This window comes from Aulonocara sp. 'chitande type north' Nkhata Bay, linkage group LG10 (assembly GCF_057382095.1).
Source record: "Aulonocara sp. 'chitande type north' Nkhata Bay isolate Kocher_YH1m ecotype deep benthic linkage group LG10, A_spYH_male_GT1.1, whole genome shotgun sequence".
Taxonomy (NCBI): Eukaryota; Metazoa; Chordata; class Actinopteri; order Cichliformes; family Cichlidae; genus Aulonocara; species Aulonocara sp. 'chitande type north' Nkhata Bay.
The window spans coordinates 26,318,868-26,341,039 of record NC_141353.1 but is presented as its reverse complement, the minus strand read 5'-3'; the positions used below and the strand labels follow the sequence as shown (position 1 = coordinate 26,341,039).

Genomic DNA, 22,172 nt, shown 5'->3' with positions numbered 1-22,172 from the left:
AACGCTTTTTTTGTCTCTCAAGTCCTGAAAATTCTAATTTTCACCAAACAAGCGAGAGTAAAGGCTCAAAAAACGACTTTATTTTTCAGATTATTATCCTGAAACCGAGCCATGAAGCAGTTTTAATGCTCACCAAGCATCACTTCCCACCACTGATGAATAATATACAAAGAACTGCTATTAAATAATTAACATTAGCAGTCTGAACAAATACGAAGCACCTTAACAGACTGGAAACAAGTTTATTTTCTTAGCAACATTGTTTTCTTGGGATCTTTCATAAAGATGATGGTTGGTGTGGTGTTCCTACATAAATGTGACTAAAAACATCTTATTAATGAAACCAGGTCTTATACTTAAAGACATATTGTGGATAGTTCACTGCAGCATTGTGCTGGTTTGATGGTATAAAAATCATTGGACATATATGTGTGTGTGTGCGTGTGTGCGTGCGTGCGTGGGAGGGGGGGGGGGAGGGGGGTCAAAAATGCAAACAAACAAAATGCAACTAAAGTTGGACACATTACAAAAAATATTGACTAAAATATTCTTCAACAACTTGGATGAAACTGTGGAGATGAGGAATGGAAGCTCCTCCGGTGTGCCTCGGTTCATCCTCTACAGCACTTTGTACCGGCCTTTGCTCGTCGGCTGGTAGGAGTTTTGCTGGGGGGGGAAAAAAGAAAGAAACGGGAAATAAAATTAAACATTTTCGGCATAAAGTCACTGCATAATAAGAGTGGATGACATGTTTTAACATGTGTGAGCAAAAAGATACTTACTAATCGGATGAGCTCTTCCTTGATTAGCCGTGTAATTTCTGTTTTGGCTTTCTGCACAGCCAGTTCATTTGCACCTACAACACAAATAACATGTTAATATTCAGTATAGGCTGCTCTGTTAAGGAAACTGGACACCCCATTAGGAAATTCATTGCCTTCGAGGTAATTAAAAAAAAAAAATACCAAAAGGGAGGGAGGAGTTGTATTTTGCAAGAGGCACTTTTAACAGCATGATTTAAGCCAACAAAAGCTTTTTTTCCTTCTTTAAAACTTGAAAAGTCAAGATTATCTGCTCCGTGTGATAACTAGTTTATAAACTTCCTGCGTTGTGCTGTTCTCAAGTTATCATGTTCATTGTTCGTGTTCACTGAACCTTAGAGTTCAGCAATTGTACAGCTGCCCTAAAAATATCTTGTTATATCAGGTGTCAGGACTTAAAAAAAAAAAAAAAGGACAGACGTTCTTTGACACATACTCTCAATAGCCAGGTAGATCTTGCGCTCTCCTTCCTTGGGCTCTTTGCCTGGAGGGAAGTACGTTCCTCTGATGGTGATGGCAGCTTCAGAGTATTCACCGATCCTCTGCAAAGCTTCTTTAGATGTCACCTTCCACCTGGCAGTCTGAGGGAAGGAAGAAAAGGAAGATTTTATAAGCCCTTTTTTGTCTGCTTTATGTTCAGAGGAAGAAACAAAATACTTTGGGATTCTTGATTGTTAATCAGTCGTGACAAAAAACACAAAACGCTCAGTTTAAGCATCTGTCATCTAAAAGATAAGCCCCTCTCCCGGACAAAAAGCATTTGTATTGAGCATAAACATTTTGCCAAAAATTAGAACAGCTTAGCTTTTTTAATCAGAGATTAAAAGAAAGTTATTTTCTTAGTAGCTTAAAGAAGTCGAGGATTTTAATGTCAAGTATTTTTAATAGATGGATTTGCTTAATTTTCCACTCAAATTTGCATATGTTAGACTTTACATCATGATGCACCAACTACATGCAAGAGGTGGATTTTAAAGGAGTATAACAGGAATGACTACTAGGCCCTCAGGTCTCCAGCTGTCTGCATCCGTGTTCGCAATGGAGAATAATCAAGACTTACGTGTAAGCAAATCAGGAACACACATTCACAGATGTTTTAAAAAAAAGTACAAATGGCTTTCCAACTTTAAATCTGAAATTGCATTGCTAAAAAAAGCGACAGTGTAAGTCTTACATAAACACTTAGAGAAACAACGTCTATGCTAGAAAAACTTGAACGCGTTTCACTTGAAACCACAACCAGGAGATGGGTTTGGTGTGGTGTGAAAATCACTAAAAAGAAAGCAAAGAAAACACTCAAAGACGTGTAAAGTGGAACTTCTGGTATGTATGGGTAGAATGCCTGCAGACTAAAAAGTGAGCAGACTCTAAAATGGGAATCATCTCTCAGTTTTATAGGGGTTTTAGCAACGTTCACTCAACACAACGTATAAAAAGCAAGATGAGAGAAGAAGGAGGTCTTACAATAATGCAAAAAGAATGACAGGATATCTGTGCATTTGGCAGGAAAAATAACTTTTGAAGGAATTTTGCTGGATTTTTGTTATTGCTCCCCACATGAAAGTACACTTTAATAATAGTAAATCTGGGTGTTGGAGGAATTGTGGCTCCCAAACTGCAGAGCATTATGTCTGCTGGGAATGTCAACACATGCAAAACTACTGGATGGAAACAGACAGGGTGTGACAGGGTGGATCGTCAACACTCACATATGACCTTATGTCTGGATAACTTTCCACCAAAGGAATCAATAAATAATCATATTGATGATGTTGTTTTATCGCCTTATGATGTATTATGATCCTTAGATTTCCCCATTACGCATTCGTTATTTATATACAAATGTATGGCTAACCAGGTAGCTGCAGGTTAGTCTTACATGTCTGTAAATTTGTTGAAAAGTTTTAAATAATAATAGTTTTGGGGTTTTTTTCTTTCTTTTTTTTTAAAGTGGGCTTGAAAAACAAAGGGAGCAATAGTAGAGCTCCGTTTAACAGGAAGTAGTCAGGAAAAAAAATGCAAAAGCAAAAGTTTGTTTTATGTTTTGATTTGTCTTCTGTTTGGTCTTTTACTCATTTTTAAGTCCTTACACGGCCTTGCCCCACACGACATCTGAGCTGTTTTATTTCCCAGTTGCTCAAATCAGCAGACCAGCTGCTCCTGGATGTGCCGAGGACACAGTGGAGGCTCGGGAGAACAGGGATTTGCCATGGCGGCTCCCAAACTGAGGAATTCTTTGCTGTTAAAAAGACAGGCCTCTTCACTACCAGTTTGCGCTTATGACCCACCTCTTCATCTTGGCTTTTCCCAAGTGTGAGATGTTGATTTTACGTTTTGATTTTAAATTTTTACTCGTGTTTAATTCTGTCTTGATGCTTTTATTTTACATTGTAATTTTAATTCTATTTATTTTATTCTAACATATCTTTATTTTTGTATCCTGAGGTTTTATCAGTGGTTGCTGTTTTTTAAAGTGCTTTAAAGGAAGTTGGCTTGGCTTATCAGCAGCACGGGCTAAGCTAACAATCCAACAACAGCACAAACAGAAATAAGCTAGCATGCAGACAGTTGATCCCCATATTTTTGACACAGACCCCTGGTGACAATACACAGCAACAACATCCAGATTCATGATTCCTTCCCTATGCTGTTTTGGAGAAATGACTTAGTCGAGTTAAACTACTGAAACCCAGCGGCTGTGAAAAGAAAACCTGAGTCCAAAAAACAAAGAGCAAAAATAAAACTGATCCTTGCTGAATATTTCAGTACAGCCCTGCGCTGTGTGCCGCTGACCTGAGGGAAGTCGTTGATCTCCAGCTCCTCTTCATATCTCCTGACTGTCTCAGCCTGCTCAGCCGCCTGCCGCTCCTCCTCCAGCTTCTCCACCGGGGTGTAGTTGAGCTTTGCATTGATCTTTTCTGCCAGCTGCTCTGCGATGGTTTTGGCTGACACTGAGGGGGTCATGATGGTGCCGCCCCGCAGGATGGCGTTGGTTGCCTGCTGCATTACATCCTGTAGACACAGAGTAATTGTAATTGTCACAATGCAAACAAAGTTTTAATTACTAGCTGAGGTCCTAGGATTTTTGTGGGTACTAAGTATTGGACACAATAAAAATTAAACCTAAGTGGTTAGTCTGAAAAATCACAAGTCCAGCAATCTCAGCTGTGTCATGAATACGTGCACAACCGTCCACTTCACGGTGGCACTGGAGTCTTGACGTACCTGAGCCTCAGCGCCCAGGTTCTTCTGAGCGTTGATCTTGAGCGCCAGCCTTTTGGCCATTTCCAATTTCTGGATGTTACCAGCAGACGTAGGCCCGAGTCCTGGCAAACCTCCGGGGGCAGCCGCTGTGGCGGCAACAGCTCCAGCTGGACCAGCAGCCGCGCCCGGAGCAGACAGATCCTTCACCCTCTTCTTGGAATTAAACATACTTTCGATTTGCTCCTCAATCTAAGAAGGAATAACAGTTAAACATGTTTAATAATAATAGAACTGCAATTAGAGGACAAAAAAAACTTGAAGCCAAGCAGCTTAGCAGAGGTAAGTAAATAATTTAAATAAAAAAATTTAAATCTCCATTATTTAAAAGTTACTCACATCCAGGGCTCCGTCCTCATCGTCAGAGTCCTGCAAACCGAGAGCAGCTTTCTGCAGCTTCTTCCTCTCATTGGCCAGAGCATGCTCAGTCTCATCAAACTTGAAGCCTTTTCCTGAGAAACCACTGCTGCTCTTAATGGTCTTACCCTCCTGCACAGAGCAAAGGGAGGAAAGAAAGAAGCTTTCAAGTTTGTCACATTGTTCTTCTAGATCCTTTTCAATCTGCTTACTAACTGAGACACCAAAGATCAAATTTTATCCCAATTAATGTTAAGCATTTACAATATAAGAAAACAATAAACAAATGAAATACGAAGTATAGAAGCAACAAACTAGCACCATGTAACTGCAAAGAAAGCATAAAAATGAACATGATATTTAAGCTGATGCATTACATGTGCAGAAAGACGTTGCTAATACCTTCAGAAACTTCAACATACGTTTCTCCCTGGCAGTAAGTACTGCTAAAATATACGATTGCCTACTGCGGGTCTTTATCTTACCGCTTTTTGTTGGTCTTTGAAAGAGGCCCAAAGCTGCTCCAGTTCTGGTGGGACCGGAGAGCCCGACAGCTCCAGAGCTTTAATGATATCGCCAGCATAGCGAACCTGATCCTCCGTGATGAACGTGTAGGCGTATCCCTGAGAAGCAAATGTGTACAGATTTAAACATGATTACCACCAAAAACAAAACACCCCAAATGTCAACACAAATTTCCTAGTTTTTGATGTCTAAAATTAAATGAGCTCCCTTTAAAGGGGCTGACCTTGTTGCCTGCTCTGCCCGTGCGCCCGGCCCTGTGAACGTAGTCCTCGTAGTGGTTGGGACAGTTGTAGTTGACCACCAGGATCAGCTGCTTCACATCAAGGCCTCTGGCTGCCACAGAGGTGGCGACCATCAGACGACACGCTCCATTCTTAAAATCGTTGATGATGCTGTCTCTGTCGTACTGATCGATTCCTTGGAGACACAGAATTACTAATTTGTAGTAAATGTGGCCATAACAGAACAGAAACCTAAAAATATAACTGACAGATATAAAACTGACTGATTGTATATTCACATTAGGAGGACAAAAAAAAATATGAATTCATGTGGTTTGATGAGACTTTTTAATATTCCTGGTCGTTGTTTAAACAGACCAGATCATCCCAAATACCTGAAATTGAAAAGTGATTGACAATCTGCTAGCCAATGAAGATTCAATATGATGAAAAAAAAAACAAAAAAAAAACTAATGAGGCTTCTAAATGAGACTTGAGAAACCAGAGGGTGATGTCACAGTAGCTTTGTTATTCATCATATGGCTGTCAAAGTCAAAGTGTGGCTCACTACCTCCATGTAAAGACATGCAGGGGTACGAGGCTTTCATCAAGTCTTTGAGCAGTCCGTCTGCGTGCTCCTGTTTGTCCACAAAGATGATAACAGATCCTTTTTCCTGGTAGTGACCCAGAATCTCCAGCAGCTTCAGGAATTTCTTGTCCTCATCGATTACTAGCTGCAGAAATAAAAACAGATACTTTTTAAAAAGGGGGGGAATTAAAACTGAACTAGTAAGCAGAGAAACTGAAAGGGAAAGTTACTGTTTAGTGAGATGTAACATAAATGGCTTACCACGTGTTGCTCCACATCAGAGCAGACGACACTGCGGCCTCCCACCTGGATCTCCAGGGGCTTTGACAGGATCCTGCGAGCCAGCGCCTCCATGGCTCTGGGGAAAGTTGCTGAGAACATGACCGTCTGACGGTCTGGACGCACGTTGTCAACGATACGCATCACCTGGTGTGTGAATCAGAGGGGGAAAAAAATATATCTGAGAATTTTTGTCACTGAACATTTTCTTTTGCAGGTTCAAAGTTGATTTGTCCTGGCTTTATAAAACATTATTGTGACAACCGTTCCTCAAGTGCTAAACATTATACACTAAAAATGCTTCATTTGATGCTACTGATGCATGAAAAGCTGTATGTTAATGTATGATCCCCCACCTGTGGCTCGAAGCCCATGTCAAACATCCTGTCTGCCTCATCCAGGACCACATATGTGACTCTGCGGAGGTTGGTTACCCGACCTACACATTAAGGAAGACGGGCATAAGGAAATCAGTTAAATATGAACAACGCCAAGGCTTAACAGGCATCCTGCCTTCTTCACATCACATGAAACTAGTCTAACAAAACACAGAAAAGCTTTTTCCATGATACAACTACTTGATACAACTGGACAATAAATCAAGGCATCCTAATTTCAGCACATTTTTCAAGTGGCCAGAGTTTTATTGCATTGGTATTTTAGGCTGTTCATTTCTTTGCTCGTCTTGCGTACCATCTCAGGGGCAACTGGGACCTGTAAAACATATAATACAAGAGATGGAGCCACATCAAGCACTATCTGAGCGAGCGCCTTTTCACCTACAAGGGAAACATATTACAGATTACCTCGCATGTGTGGAAGCAACAAGAAACCCCTTCTATCATACTAACTGCTACACACATGTAATAGCTACTTTCTAAGTACACTAATAGTGTTTTTTTCACATTTCTATGCAAAGGCTCAGTGCTGCGCAGGACTCTACAATCATATTTACTCCCAGAAGCAGCACATTAAGTCAAAATAACCTGACATGATGCAAAACTCTGATATAATACAGTGCATACCCCTGACCACCTTACATCCATGTTATGATACACTTATCAAACATTACGATTGTTTCCTGCTTTAAGTCAGAGGAACCGTGGAGGCAGCACCAGGTCCACCTACCTGTACTTGGCCTGAGCTTCGGGAATAACACATCAGTCTTGTAGATATGAGTGATCCCAAAGGTGGTCAAATAATGCCAACAGTTTAGTAAGTAGTACTGATTTGGTTCATTATGTACTGTATCATACTGTTTAATCCATGCAAAGCAACAAGAAAAGGCATCAAATGAGCAGATTTGCATTTATGTCCTATAAGGATAGAGAAGCGACACGACCAAGAGTGATGAACTCACCGCTGTTGGCCCCCAACATGTCAATCATTCTTCCTGGTGTGCACACGATGATCTCAGCTCCTCTCTTCAGCTCAGCGATCTATAATACAGAAGGCAGCGTTAAGGAAAAACACACATTTTCTTTCTGTTACAGGAGTTTTGAGGGAGGAACAATGTCCAGAATTTAAACACTTATAATACCAACACAAACACAATAAAGTGATTATGGTGCACGAGGAGCGTATACAATAATGAGCAACTTGAATTTGGAAGTTTGTGCTACTGGGTCTCAAATCGGTGTTTCCTCCAAAATTCTTCAAATTATTTTACAATATATTTTTTAAGAAGTCTCAGCCATGCATGTTTTTGTTTAAATATATACAAGAATTGCAAAATAGTCTAGAAGACCAATTTTAGGTAGGTATTTTATGCCGTTATTTGATAGTATAAAAGGTAGACGCGGCCACAATGTCGTCACCTGCTGTTTGGTGACGTTCAGTTTGACATCACCACCTTGGTGTTTTTAAATTAGATGTGAAAAGTGAGACTCAAACTGAGGATATCACCACCTGGTAAAGAGCCTGGATAATCCAAGTCGTTAGCCAGTGAACATAACCTGGATATTCCTCCTTTCTGACGACGAATGGCCATCATTTAGACTCAAGTCTTCAGGAAAGTGCTTACAGGTAACAGAGTAAAGGAAACCAAGGGCTGTTATAGCACAGACTCTACTACTTAAAATCTTCTTGCAATTGGAGGAATCACCCCCTTGCTGCCCATAAAAAGAAGCAGGTTTAATCTTCTACTCCACCTCAAAGTTAAAGTAGAATTTATTTATGGTTCAGCAGGGAGAGCTCGCTCACAATATGCTGGAAGTCCAGGGATGGCCCATCTACGGTCTACCTGCACAGAGCTTTTTGTCAATTGAGGCAGCGAACAAATAAGTGCTACAGCCGGTCTGTGGGCCACTCTTCTTGTGCTGTTGATATACAGTATTTTTTGACATGCACTACTGGCATTTTGGAGGACTGCATGGAAGTGTTTTGCAGTGGGTGAAAACCCTTCTCTCCACTCACTGTCCACACAGAAACATGTACATGGATGGAACAAGCGGAACCACAATTTGCTCTGAAGCCTGTGTTATACTGTCAATGTTGACAGTAGTCCTGTAAGCAGTTATTATAGCAGCAGTTGTTCTTTTGTTGTTGTTTGTTTTTTTAAAAACAACCTATTGTAGTTTCCCACACTATTACATCAACATCAGCCTGAATCATTAATGCAAGGCAGGATGGATCCATGCTTTCAAGTCGTCTATACCAAAATCTAACCCTACCATCCAATATATAAATCCATTTTTGGCTCTACTGAAAAGCATGAGCTGCTATTTCAGATGGACACCATAGGTCTATTAAACCTCTAAAATGATGTAGTTGTGCTACAGCGCACACTTACCTGTTCACTGATGCCCGTGCCTCCATAAACACACACCACCCTGAGTCCCAGCGGTTTAGAGAATTTCTTACACTCCTTTGTGATCTGCAGAGCCAGCTCTCTGGTTGGAGTCATAATTACAGCTGTGTAAAAGGGAGGAAAAACAGGATAATTGGATTGTTGTCGTTAGGAAAAAAAAAAGGAAGAAAAGAAAAAAAACTTGACCATTTGGTCTTCATCTGACCTACAGTTGGATTCTGAACCCGGACTATGAAAAGCAAAGGAATCAGACAGGATTCATATGTTTTTATTTGAATGTGATCAAAAGATGAGTTTATTTATATTTTAGCGAGAAGCCCAAAGGAAAAATAAAAGTTCCTGTTGCTTACAGATTGGGCCCTCAGATTCCTCCAGGGGTCTCTGGTCCATGATGTGTCGGAACATGGGCAGCAGGAAAGCTATGGTTTTCCCGCTGCCGGTCTTAGCAATACCAATGAGGTCTCGGCCCGACATGATGGCAGGGATGGCCTGGGCCTGGATGGGTGTGGGTTTCTCATAACCGTGCCTTTAAAAGAAAACCATGAGCATCTTGTCAGAAAGAGTCATATGCAATCCCAATATATTAATTATATATTTGTGGCTAGTCTTGAGTGAATATGAATGGTCATATTTATTGGCTTATTAATGGATTTTATATAAAGAGAAAAGACTGCTCACTGCACAATGATTTTCAAACATGCACACACAGAGACACACTCACTTCTTCAGGGCGTTCAGGATCTTCATCGACACTCCACACTGCACCCATGTCTTGATGGGTTTGGGACAGCCTTTCCCTTTCACCGTAATGCCTTCCAGTTCCAGCCTGTACGCATTCACTTCTGTATTTATTTAAAATAAAGTAAATAAACAAATTGAATAAAGAGATTTTAAACAGGTAATTAAGCATGAAAAAGACAAGTCGTTTATCATAGAACAGATATGGTTTTCTCACTGACCTTCTGTAGTCATCTTGGCCAGCTCAGGCACCTCCACGTAGAAGTTTTTGCGGTACGATTCATACTGGATCTTTGTGTGGTCAACAGGCTCCAGGATCTTCCTTTGTTTGGTCTGGAAGCCTGTCAGAGCCGTCTGGAGATCAACCTCTTCCTCCTCTGATGAGTACTGTCAAACACATGAGCATCATTTTAGATTGTTAAAAGATGAGCCCATCAGCAGAAAGCAGATTAATTACTGAGGATCTCTGTTTCATTCATATCAGCTTCTCGGGCAGCGAGAGAAGAGGTTTAACCTTTATTATATAATCAAAGCAAGCATTAAAATCTCACCTCCATGGCATCCTGGTCATTCTCCATCAGCTCTCCCTTCTTTTTGTGCGTGTGAGGTCCTTTCTTGGTTTTAACGACTGTCACCACTTTGGTCACAGTCATTGCACCTTTCTGCAGAAGAAGAGAAGACACGCATATTCATCAGCAGAAGAACAAACATCCATAAAGGCAGCATCTGGTCTGACACTAGTAGATGATAAACCCAAAGCCACACGCTTCCAGTGATGAACACCTAAAGACAAAATGATAGCAACTACACAAACATCAGGAAAATGTTGACAAACTTCAATTGCATTTGAACATTTTTTCTAAGATTTTTAGTTCAGGTGTGTTTTTAGAGCTGATCCTAATGACTTTGGGGAGGGTTGGGCAATAAGGATAACACTGCAAAATGCGGGATTTTGTCCTCACCTTATCATTTCCTTTCATGGCTCCAATGTTGAACTTCTTCACTTCCTGTTTCACCTCCTCCATGTAGGCATCCAGGGGATCTATATCATCCTCCTCTGTCTGCTGCTCCATGGGAGTCTCCTTGTCCTTATCGTCATCACCCTCTTTCTTACCATCCTTTAACTCCTCTTGCCTTTCCCCTTTCCCGTCCGCCTCCTCGTCATCATCTCCCTCCATTACAGCAGAACCATCCTCGTCATCGTCTGAAATGAAGAGTTAATTAAGATGCTGGGCAAAGATAAACCTATAGCAAGTATTGGTCAGTTAGCTGATAAAATTAAAGCAAATAAAGGGTGACTGATTGGTTTATCACACAGATAAAGTTTTGTTAGACACAGTTTAAACAATTTAAACTACTCGTGAAGTCCAAAGTAAAAATTCAACAGTGTTTCCTCCAGTTACTTCCTCACCATCATCGTCCTCCAGGCTCCATTTCTTGCCCTGCTTCATCTCCTCCAGTTCTTTCTTGATCTCTCCGATGTTTTCGATGGCCTTCTTCCTCTGCTCTTCCCTCCACTTCTCCACCCGCTCCTTCCTCTTCCTCATCTCCTCCTCCAGTTTGTTCTGGTCAAAGTCTTGCTGCATGAAAACAAAGGAAAAGCACAAATATTTTACTTCTCGTTATGTTCTTTACTTACTTGCTTATTATTTCAAACAAAGAGGCACTTTAAAGTTCTTTCTATGGGCAAAGAAAAACATGAAGAAAGGACAATGGCATTCAAGCTAGCAGAAATAAACATATCAACCAACTTACATCCTCAACCTTTTCATCTTCTTTCTCCTCTTTAATCTTTTTCTTTTCAGCTATTGGCTCCAGGGTGTCCTTCTCTTTGCTTTTAGCCCTGCAAGGGAAAAAGAAAATAAGACAAAGTGTAATAGATGGGATTATGGAATTGCTCAGATTAAGCAAACCATCCATCCAATTTCCAAGGTCTTCTATACCGTTCACCACTTCTAGAGGACAGTTTAATCTTTATAAAAATGGAAAGCTCCATATATTATATGGTGTTTTTTTTAACTGTCGCCAAGCTCTGAAAATATGCCTCACATCCTGGCTGCTGATAGCATCTTTACATGACTCTGCGTGCCAGCAAAAGAACACAGTGGAAGTACAGAGTAGAAGACTCTGTGTGTTTTCAATTTCACAGATGGGAATTTAAAGCCTCACTTTTCATCCTTTTTACTGCTCTTGCTGGGGCTACCAGAGCGGGACCTCCGGGCTCGGCTTCTGCTGCCCGACCGCCTCCTGTCTCGGCTTCTCGACCTCCTCCTCTCCCTGCTCCTGGAGCGCCTGGAAGCCAAAGGCAAACATATCACATGTAAAAGGACAAATCAACAGGGAGACAACAGTTTTGTCAGTTTCAGCTTTTTAAGTGTGCAGATGTGCATCTGAAAGGAAACCTCACAATAGCTTAATCATAATAAAACTGTATCATAAAAAAAGTGCATGAGAGTTTTCATTGTCTCGATTCAAAATGATTCTTCGCCATCACTGTGATTTTTATCCACTGTCCTACTGGATTTGCAAAATTCAACACATGTGAAAGTTTTAGTTCAAAAGAATTTTCAAATCAATGGATGCAATTCTACTGAAATTAAAGATAATTACCAGACAGAGCAACAGCAGTAAACAGTTTTGTTAAAAACTAAATTTGGCTTCTGTTCATCACCGTATAGCTTGGACATATAGCCTGTTGTTTTTTCCCCCCATTAAAGCAGGCTATTGTCTGATGATGTTTATCAAAGAGTTTTTGGTGGACTCTGTTGTCCTAATGTCTCTGAAGGAAGAAAAAAAAATTGAGAATGTGCCCCTCTCCAAGCAGACAATTGACCTTTTCTCATTGGCTCTGGACAAGAACTGTAATGTTTGCGAGTCAAGTTACTCATCTTTGCAAGTGGGAAAACAAAAGAGTGTGAGATTAGCGAGTGCCCCAGGAGTGATTTATTAACAGAATACCTGCATGCTGAAGCTGAAATGGGACAACAGGCAGGCTACAACCAAAACAATGTCAGACTTTTGAAACAGATGCAAGATAAAGTGACTGAAATGAACCCAGAACTGCAATTGGTATTGTTGCGTCGTATTATAGGTCAGGAAGTGTTGTGCAAGTCTGCAAGAGATGGTCATTCTGCCTGCATATGGTTGGAAAGTCAGTATTGTTACATCGGATCAAAAGAGTGACCAAAAACTTCAATTTGTGTTCAGGCTGTAAACACCAGAAGACTTCAGTCCACTTCAAAATGTATTTATTTACGTGTACACTTAAACTTAAGTTCAAACCACCACACACCTGGCTCGTTTTCTGTCTCTGGAGCGCGACCTGCGGCGATCCCGGCTCCGTGACCTCTCCCTCCGGCTCCGCTCGTCTTTCTTGGAGCGCTTGTCCGGGGAGCGACTCTTTGATCGGCTACCCGACCGTCCCCGAGATGCGGAACGTTTCCGGTAATGCCTGTTGATTAAAAAACACATGATATGAGAGATTAGCTCTTGGTTAACGTGCATAAACATCAGTACGCTTTTAGCCAGCATGCTAACGCTAATCTAAAATCGCTTCCTCAAACAGAAGTTAGTCACACTCGATTCACCAGCACCAGACTAACCGTAAAAGTCCAGACATACCTCGACTCACGTCCCATCTCGAACCCACGCAGATAAGTCTCGCAAAAAAAGTGAAATTAGTTCTCAAAAAATAAACGAGTCTTGCGCGTCGAGTGGATGTTTGTGTGTTTGAACCCGCACGTAAAAAAAGTGCGACTCTACAACTCCTGAACTCCACGGGTAAAAGGTTGCTGCGCCACCAAGTGGTGGGAGGTCAGAATACCCCAGCCTTATCACAGGCTGTGTCGCAGGGCTTTTCATTTGTGAGCGGTTCCCGAACTTTATGAAGATGATTTCATTTTCATTTATTTCACCTTATTCATCTCTTTATCTTTCGTGGAACTGAAACATTTTAAAATGCTCTCATTCTTAAATATAAGATGTATTAATTGGAGGATCAGTGGTTTATTGGTTCCACCACAGAGTTATAAATTAAAAACCTATTTATCTTTCTTGTTATCTTCCACATTTTAAAGCTGAGACTTACATGAGAGATCGCACTGGATTTGAAAAAAAAAACTTTTTAAAAAAAATCCTCCAATGGCAGCTTTTTGTCACTACTGGGGTGAATCTAAATGCAAAATGTTCAACGTAGCAAATATTTGCCAGAAGATTGGTTAAATTTCAATACGAACCATGAATAGTAAAGTAAAAGAAGAGTAGTAACCGTAAAGACAAGACGTATAACAGCAGATCAAATAACTCCAATAAGTTTTGGGGGGGTGGGGGTTGCATATTTGTCACACCTGCATGTTTCAGATCATCAAACAAATGTTAATATTACTCAAAGATAACCCAAGTAAATACAAAATGCAGTTTTTAAATGACTTCATGTATTTAGGGAAAAAAATCTAACCAAACTTAGAGGAGCGTGAGCTGTTGAAGGCAGAATGGATCCATGCTTTCATGTTGTTAACATCAAATTCTGACCTTACACTTTTAATTGTGCAAGAGTTTTTTGGTTTGATTCCAGCTACAGACACAAATACCCTTTAGGGTTACATCCTGTCTAAAACGCTGCCAAACCAAACATGCTTGACCATGCTTACATGGCTATACAGGCATTTACCTGTACAACGCATCCACTTAACACACTGTTTGCTGCTACAACTACACATGTTTCTTTTCCAAATATTTATTTATAAGTGACTTATGTATGTATGTATGTATATATATGTATATATTGTACTATTCTTAGTTAGCGTATTGTCTGTCTTGTCTTAATGTTGGTTTAAAATGGAGCACTGTAACAAAAAATAATTTCCCCCAGGGATCAATAAAGTATTCTGATTCTGATTCTGATTTAGTTACTGCCCTGTGATTGGCTGATTAGATTAGATACATATTTTTAATAACCTAAATTTAGTCATTTCAGTTCCCTTGGTCTTTCAAATTAAGGCTTTTTCAAAGTTTGGCTCAATAACTGACTGCCAAAAAAAAAAAAAAAGAAGAGGTGAGTCACACAAGTAGTATTTATTTGGTATGAATTGTTCGGTTGCTCATTCATCTTTTGGAGCAGAGACTGTTTACATCACATCAACACTACATTTGTTACTCACGTTCAAATATGTAAGATACCGCAAGAGCCATTAAAAACAGTATCTGCAAATTTACCTTATCAAAAAACAATCAAGTAGGTCAGACAAGTTGTAGGATAAATTACACCAAGTCATTCACATGGAAAAAATATTCACATTCATAAATTAATCAGGTTAAAATTACAAATATGAAACAAGGACAGCACAGAAGTAGAGAGAGCATACTGTATATTTATGCAAGTATGTATGAGAGAGGCTTGAACAAAGCAAAGCAGGATATGTCACCAGAATTACTCAACACAAATAAGCATACGAAGTCCCACTGCCTCACACAAAACTGCAGTGACAGCACTTTCTAGTAAAACCCCCCAAAACACTCTCAGCGTGTATAAAGTTCACCGCGGTTTTAAGCTCACCGAGCTTAATAAAGTACACAAAACATACAAGGGCTAAACTCTTCATCAGATGTAAACAAAGAAGGAAATTGTTTGTAACGTAAGTGGACCCTTCCCAAAGATCAGAGAAAATGTGATTTTTAAAGCAGTGCTATGAGGAAAAGAAAATCCCTCAGAAATGGGAAGGTCCTCAACACTCGACTATCTTTAAAATCTCTAACTGAAGGTTGGAGGGCCATCTATGTAAAAGTTTGTTTTGTAGAAAAATCAAAGAAGCTCACAGTTTGAGGCAATCCAGAAATTCTGTCATTCTTCCTCATTCCATTTATACCAGAGTAGTTTTGTTCTTCCCGGCCTCTTCTACCTCTAAGATCTCCGTCTTTTTAAGCCAGCTCATTCTGATGGACAGAAATGTTTGATACGGCTCTTTCTACAACAGATTATTAGTGTGGTTAAACGATGTCTAACTGCTGGCCTCTTTCTCTCCTTCTTATTATTTGTTTTAAATAGGCTGTGCAGCAGTGTCGGAGGTCATCCGAACCTCTCCACTCAGAGAGAAGCAACGTAACTGTGAGATCTCTGAGATTAATCACAGTATTCACAAAAAAGCTGAATAAACCTGAGAATAAAAGTCAGAAAGCAAATTTCTGAATCTTGTCATTAATCTCAGGGCGAGTATTTTTCCAACGCTGCTCGAGTTAAACGTTTCTCACACTTTTGTTTGCGGGAGATTTTTCTACTGGGCTGCTATGCTACGATCTGTGACACAGCTGTCACGTCTCTATCTCGTCTACAGCTCTGGTGTGGACACTGCAATCAGCAGGGGTGTTTATGTACCGTATGAGAAAGAACAGAAAACTGCTGCTTCTGTCAATGTCATTCATACTGTCAATTGTAACGGATCAAGAAACTTCTCCAATCTTTCCTTGCAAGGTTGTACCAACGTCACTTTCACAATGTACAAATGAAGCACTTCAACCTAAAAGGCCAGCAGTGTTCTGCGTTTGATTTGAGTGGCATGAACTGAAAGTGAGTTGACCCTGTGCGATGCCCTAAGTTGACAAAAAGATTACCGTACTATAGTGTTGTAGACTAGCTACCTCCAAAATTCTCCAGCAGTTTTCATCGGTTTGACAGCAGATTTTGGTTTTACAGAAGAGTTAGAACCCTGCTGAGGAATCTGGCTGAAAATATGACACCCTGCTCAGACTAACCTCAACTTTGGAGGTTATTACTCCGCAGAATGACTCACAGGCTTGGCGATAATTCAAAGTGTTCTGACTCAACATCTTGTTCAGCAAACAATTGTTCCTATCAGGTGTCAGATTTTGAATTATGACCCAGCCTTTGAGGAGTCTCCAGTGTTTCCCCTTCATAAGTTAAATGCAATCTGTGGCTGCCCACTGGGATGTCAGACTGATGACTGTACAGTAATCCAATCTTCGGCGTGATACTTCCCATTTTCCGTACTAATAAATATCCTTCGGCGCAATAAATGGCAGTACATTCTTTACACACAGGTAACACAGGTTTCACAGCTTCTGTTCAGAGAAATATTAACCTGGAAGTCTGTAACAAACACCGAACTTTGTGGTTGGGCGTAGCTTTAGCGTTAGTGAAATCCCGAAGAGCTCAAATGACGAGCACTCGTCCAGCTGGCGTGTGCGGGCCTGATCATAAGGCAGCAGGGGTTCACCTCCAGACTGTCAATGATAAACAAGCACCTAAGGGTGCAAATGAGCATGCCTATTTCGCTATGAGAGATGGGAGGGGACAGCAAAAAAGGAGGGGTGGGGGTTTACAGAGGTCCTTGTAACCTATCAGGGAGTCTCTGAGCCAATGAAGAGCAGTATCTCATGCGAGAGGATGAAGGTGAAGAAGTAGACACAGAGGTCAGCGAAGACGTCACCCATCCTCCTGTAGGTGTCCATGGAGCGATTGATGACCTCGGCAGGGATGCCGGACAGTAACAGGGCAGCAGTTAGCACAGTGGTCTGGGTCTTCTTCTCTACCTGCAGAAACAGGAGAACCCAAAGCACATTATATGCAAATATATGTGCTTACTTCTCATTATTAATCAATCTATTTTTGCACTAAATAAATCAAGATTAAAATGTTCAAAAACTAAAACTCTATTAGAAATTTGTGCCAAAAGTTCCTTCAGTGGCCACTTGAGGCTGGCTCAAAGAGCAAGTCAATCCCCATAGACTCCCATGTTAAAATGTCCAGCTTTGCAGCAGAAAGAAACATGTTTACAACCTGCTTTGGTTGTAAATTAAGTGGAGTCACTGAACTGGACCTCTCCATCTATTCTTCTGGTGATGACTTAACAATCCACCAGCTTTTCCAAATATGATCACTTCTTATTTAAAAACAAGAACAGCAGCTGTTAAAATTAAACCCTGAGCCTTCAAAATGAGTCCAAAACTAGTGGGTGATGTCACGGTGGCTATGTCCATGTTTTAAAATATCACTGGACCCTCTGTGGCATAAATTCAAAATGCTCCTGGAAATATTCCTCACATATTTTGGACCATACTGACATTAAAGCACCACACAGTCGCTGTGGATTTGTTAGCTGAACATCCATTATGCAGATCTCCAATTCCACCACATCATAAATGAGTACAGTGAACTCAACGTCATGCTCATGAAAGCAGTTCAAGAAGATGGGTATACTGTAGTCATAATGGGATGGGCATGGTCGGCAACAGTACACCAAAATCTGACCCTACTATCTGAATGACACAGCAGAAATTCAGACTCATTGGAACAGGCAGCATTTTTCCAAACTTCTATTGTCCAATTTTTGAGACCCTGTATGAGCTGTAGCCTCAGTTTCCCTTTCTTAGCTGACAGAAGAAGCACCCGGTGTGGTCTTCTGCTGCTATAGCCCATCTGCTTCAAGGTTCAGGGTATTTTGCATTTAAAGGTGCTCTTCTGTATACCTTAGTTTTAACAAGTTCTTTGAGTCAAACCCTCAACATGGATTTTTCTCACAGAGAATTGCTGATCATAAGATATTTTCTCTTTTTTCAACCATTCTCTGTAAACCCAAGAGATGATTGTCTGGGGAAATCTTAGTAGATCAGTTTCTGAAATACTCAGACTGCCTAACTGGCACCAGAAACCATGCTATGTTACATTTGAATCATCTTTCATTCCCAGATTTTCTGATGCTCGGTTTCAGCAGGTTGTTTTAATCTGTCTAGTTGTTGAACAGGTATTTGTCTTTTCCTTATTAGCAAATAGTTTTTATTGTACTTTGTATGAACTTGGCGTTGGTTGAGAAGATTGTAGCTAAAAAGACTGGGCTGTCAGACACAGCACAACTACATCGGAACAACTGCAATAGGTCATTGTATTTGATTTTCTATTTATACAGAGAAAAACAAAACTAAAATATTATTCGTAGTGCTGTCCGCTCTGCATGCACAATGTGTGCATGCAGAGTGACGAGAGTCTTAAAAAAAATAAAAACTCACCTTTGGAAAGTATTTGGACAACCCCATGTAGGCCAGTTCAAGTGTCAAAAATGGAGCAAATATTGACTAAAATAAAACAAGATAAATGTAGCATTAACAAACAAATAAATAAATACATATTTGGTACTGATACTGGCATAAAATGTAAAAATGAACTCCTTACTAGTGCACTAACAAGTCTGTGTTAAAAACCAAAGGCTCACCAGATACTTGCAGACAAAAACCCTGACAAAAACAGCAAGGAGGACGCTGCCGATGAGCCTGAAGACCCTGAAGGGATCAAACTCCTCTGAGTCCGACCTTCCATCCTCGGCCGGCTTTTCATTGGCCAGCTGACCCCGAAGCTTCATGGCATCATCAAAACGAGAAAAGTAGGATGCAGAGAGAAAGCCTGGACGAGGAGAGCCACTGACATCATCTGACGGCCGCTCGCCCCTCGGTCTCCGCCGGACTCCTCCGATATCATCTTCTGAGGATCCTCCGGGTGGCTCACTGGAGAGCTCTGGCAGGGGTGAGCCTCTCCTCTCCGGGGTGGAGCTGTGGGAGTGACTGCCAATCCCTGGAGACGGTCTCGGAGAAGATGAGGCAGTGGACCATGGCTCTAGAGGCAGATGGAACCGGGGTTCTGCAGGACGCCGCGACGCTCCTGACAATGAGAAGACAATAATCAATAATATGACATTAGCTAGTGCTAAAATGATTGGTCACCCCCCCCCGTCCCAAAAAACCCCAAATCCAGGTGTGATGTAACTGCAGTTTTAGCTTTAATTCAAAAGGATTTAACTAACTAATTAATTAATTATCTTTATAAACAAATTGCAAGCAGTTTAGATTTTGTACAGGGGACTATGGTTTTACTTCAGTTCAGAGACAGCATAATATGGATAACAGATTGTAGTACCAGTAAGTTTCCATTAAGTTTTTTTTTTTGCTGGGTCTGACGGCGTGAAGACACTGATGAGTTCCAGCTTGTCTGTGTTGTTTAAGTTAAACTGGGAAGTTAATGTCAGCATAATTTTTTGCCTCACAGTGTTCAAGAGCACAGGAGTGAGTGAGAACAGAGAGGTCTGAGCAAAAACAATCAGGACTTGTCAAAACTCATAGTATGTTCCACAGAATTGAGAATTTCAACACATTCAAGTCTGGGAAGATTGATTTTGGATATTTAGAGTAAGATAACTTCAGCGAGGGCACTCATGATGATGGAGGAGGACCTGGGCTTGGTAGATATGGCCACACTGAAGAAGAGGGCTTGAAGAAGTCAATTAAGAAGAGAACAGTGACTGATGATGATGGTCGCTTCGATCACTTTTTGAAACATGATAACTATGATGTGTCGCCAAAGAAAGGGAATGACATCATAGACAGTACTGCTGGTGTTGTGCCATAGAGTGATTGTCTGCCACTTCTGATTTTTCTATGCATTTTCAATGTATAATATCTTTGCTTATTGTACCTACATTATAATAAATACAGTCATTTTTGGCCACTTAAAATATCTCAATAATTATTTGTTGCAATTTCAGCCCCCTTTTGGCCATATCTCTCTATTCTTCATGTCAATGACACTTTTTACCCTGATAAATAAAGGATATATAAAAGTCACAGCCAAAAACCAACTGCAGCTTTTACCTTGTCACTCACTCCTGTGCTTTCTGGTTCCAAATGACTAGATATTTGTTACAAGAGATATGCTTGGCATATATGTACTTTTTGTTTTATTATGTACTGACTACTGCAGCTTCTCTGCAGGTGTCTTAAAGCCTGTGTGCAATAAGACAGGTTGGCTGAGGTACCTTCTATCTACACTGCTGTATTGTTGTGTATTAATTATTCTGTTTATCAGAGCTGAGCAGCCTGTGAGCCACCCTCTGATCTCCACCTGCTAATGCTAACAACATTTAGCATGATTTGAATCCCAAGCTGCTGCCATTTTCCTCTTCTACTTAATATATCTGTAGTGAGCCCGATTATTTACATAGTAAGTTATGGTCCTAAAAGACAGCACTAACGTCCTAACTGCAGCCGCAGGATGAGGCGGGTCTCTGTCACGACAGCGTGTTTCAATAGGAAAGACACGCCCAGGAGAAATTCAGAGGATCGTTTGTTACCGATTACCGTTATTTTCAGGCTCGTTTTTGGTGATTCCCACGATCCTGTTCATCCTGTCCTCTGAATTCATGAGCAGCCTTTTCCTCCGGATCTCCGCTCTTTTCTGTGCCGCCGACATGGAGCCCGTCTTCTCCTCGCTGGCCTCCCCGGACTCCATGTCGATAATTAAGTAAATGACCCTTTAATGCAAACTCAACCCACAGTACATAAAGCTAGTGCTTCAGTAGCTCACGGTACACGACACAGAAGCCTCAGACCACTGAATTAAACGCTTAACACGAAAGAGCGACGAGCCTTAACTGTGGCGCACAGTGATGATGTCAGCACGGCTTTTTTAGATTACGTCAACGATATGCGATGATTGCGACGGTCAATCCGGTTGTTCAGTGATGACGCGACGAATCCTACTTCCGGGCCTAAAGTAGTCTGCGTTTAATATGGCTTTTGTGTTGTTAACATGTTTAATGTTATGTATTTTCTTCTATTTAATCTCAAAAAGCTCCTAAAACAGTCAGTGATCACTGTTGACCTCCCTCGGCTTTTATTACCACTAATCATTTATTTAAGCTCAGTTTTTAAAACCTTAGGATGTAACTACAGCCCAGCCCGTGCAGCAGTATATGAATGACTAACCTCGTATTGTGGATGGATTATCTCAGTTGTTCTCCTGGCTGAAGTTTGGTCCTTTTACAGCATCCTGCCATGCGATTACATTTGTTCCTGACCACCGAGAACACTCACGTTAACTTTTATCGAGTGGGAAAAAAAGTTAGCTTGTTTATATTATGCTAACATAGCTGTGTCGCAAGCACGTAGCACATCATTATATACCAGCTAGCCAAACTTCAGTAACCCTACAAACGTCACTGCTATTTAGTTTTCTGTCTTCATTTATGCTGGAAGTGATAGCAGAGCTGTACGTTTTAATTTGTTTCCAAAACCCCGCAGTCAGGACATGCTATATTGTATTTAGATAGAAGCTAGCGAGCTAACTTCCTGCTAACTTCTAACTCCGTTAAATGTCATAAATTCAGTTTTCATGGATGCCTGGATGTTAAACTCAATTGTTACACCCGGTAGAGCAGAACGCTGATCATTTTATTAAAGATGAAAGACTTTAGACAGTTTTTCAACTCTCAGTAATGCCATAGTGATTGTTTGATATATGGACCTGCAGCAGAGTTTAGACCCAGACACGGCTAGTGACGTCAGACTGAACAATCGGATAGTAATAAAATAATAATAATAGTGAAGGGGCCGGATGGGTATATTCTGCAAAAAGGCAAATTTACAACAAAACGGGTCATATATTTAAAAGAAAAAGGTGATATTTAAAACAAATAAAAACAAATGGCAAGTTTACAAGAAAAAGGTAAAAAAAAAAAAAAACTATATAAATTTATGGTAAATAAATTTATTTGTTCTTAGTTTGTTTAAATCCT

At 40.6% G+C, this 22,172-nt stretch overlaps 2 protein-coding genes across 2 annotated transcripts; both read right to left on the bottom strand.

Annotated features, from left to right (window-relative positions):
* Positions 1-58: 58 nt before the first annotated feature.
* Positions 59-13,366, bottom strand: ddx46 (DEAD (Asp-Glu-Ala-Asp) box polypeptide 46). The gene is made up of 23 exons (XM_086309299.1): positions 13,222-13,366; positions 12,893-13,051; positions 11,770-11,892; positions 11,356-11,443; positions 11,012-11,180; positions 10,563-10,804; positions 10,152-10,262; positions 9,822-9,987; positions 9,584-9,704; positions 9,213-9,388; positions 8,845-8,966; positions 7,414-7,492; positions 6,410-6,492; positions 6,036-6,200; positions 5,757-5,919; positions 5,188-5,381; positions 4,925-5,062; positions 4,422-4,571; positions 4,047-4,274; positions 3,615-3,833; positions 1,258-1,402; positions 783-856; positions 59-666 (listed from the first exon to the last, which is right to left on the bottom strand). Exons 1-23 carry the CDS (start codon positions 13,236-13,238, stop codon positions 619-621), a joined length of 3,180 nt encoding a protein of 1,059 aa, XP_086165425.1. The 5' UTR covers positions 13,239-13,366; the 3' UTR covers positions 59-618.
* A 1,269-nt stretch (positions 13,367-14,635) lies between these two features.
* On the bottom strand, positions 14,636-21,052 carry camlg (calcium modulating ligand). Its single transcript, XM_086309298.1, has 4 exons — positions 20,737-21,052; positions 18,822-19,264; positions 18,619-18,684; positions 14,636-17,145 (listed from the first exon to the last, which is right to left on the bottom strand). The coding sequence occupies exons 1-4, from the start codon at positions 20,885-20,887 to the stop codon at positions 16,954-16,956; spliced, it is 852 nt and encodes a 283-aa protein (XP_086165424.1). The 5' UTR covers positions 20,888-21,052; the 3' UTR covers positions 14,636-16,953.
* Between the last annotated feature and the right edge of the window lie 1,120 nt (positions 21,053-22,172).

Bases quoted from the DNA above. Each gene is read 5' to 3' on its own strand.
- camlg (XM_086309298.1), bottom strand. From the start codon at position 20,887: ATGGAGTCCGGGGAGGCCAGCGAGGAGAAGACGGGCTCCATGTCGGCG. The intron at 19,265-20,736 runs GTAATCGGTAAC...TCTCATTGTCAG, and splicing joins AAACGAGCCTGAAAATAACG to GAGCGTCGCGGCGTCCTGCA. The intron at 18,685-18,821 runs GTGAGCCTTTGG...GTTTTATTTTAG, and splicing joins TTTTTGTCTGCAAGTATCTG to TCAATATTTGCTCCATTTTT.
- ddx46 (XM_086309299.1), bottom strand. The intron at 9,705-9,821 runs GTCAGTGAGAAA...AAATAAATACAG, and splicing joins GGCCAAGATGACTACAGAAG to AAGTGAATGCGTACAGGCTG. The intron at 857-1,257 runs GTATGTGTCAAA...TTTGTGTTGTAG, and splicing joins GATCTACCTGGCTATTGAGA to GTGCAAATGAACTGGCTGTG.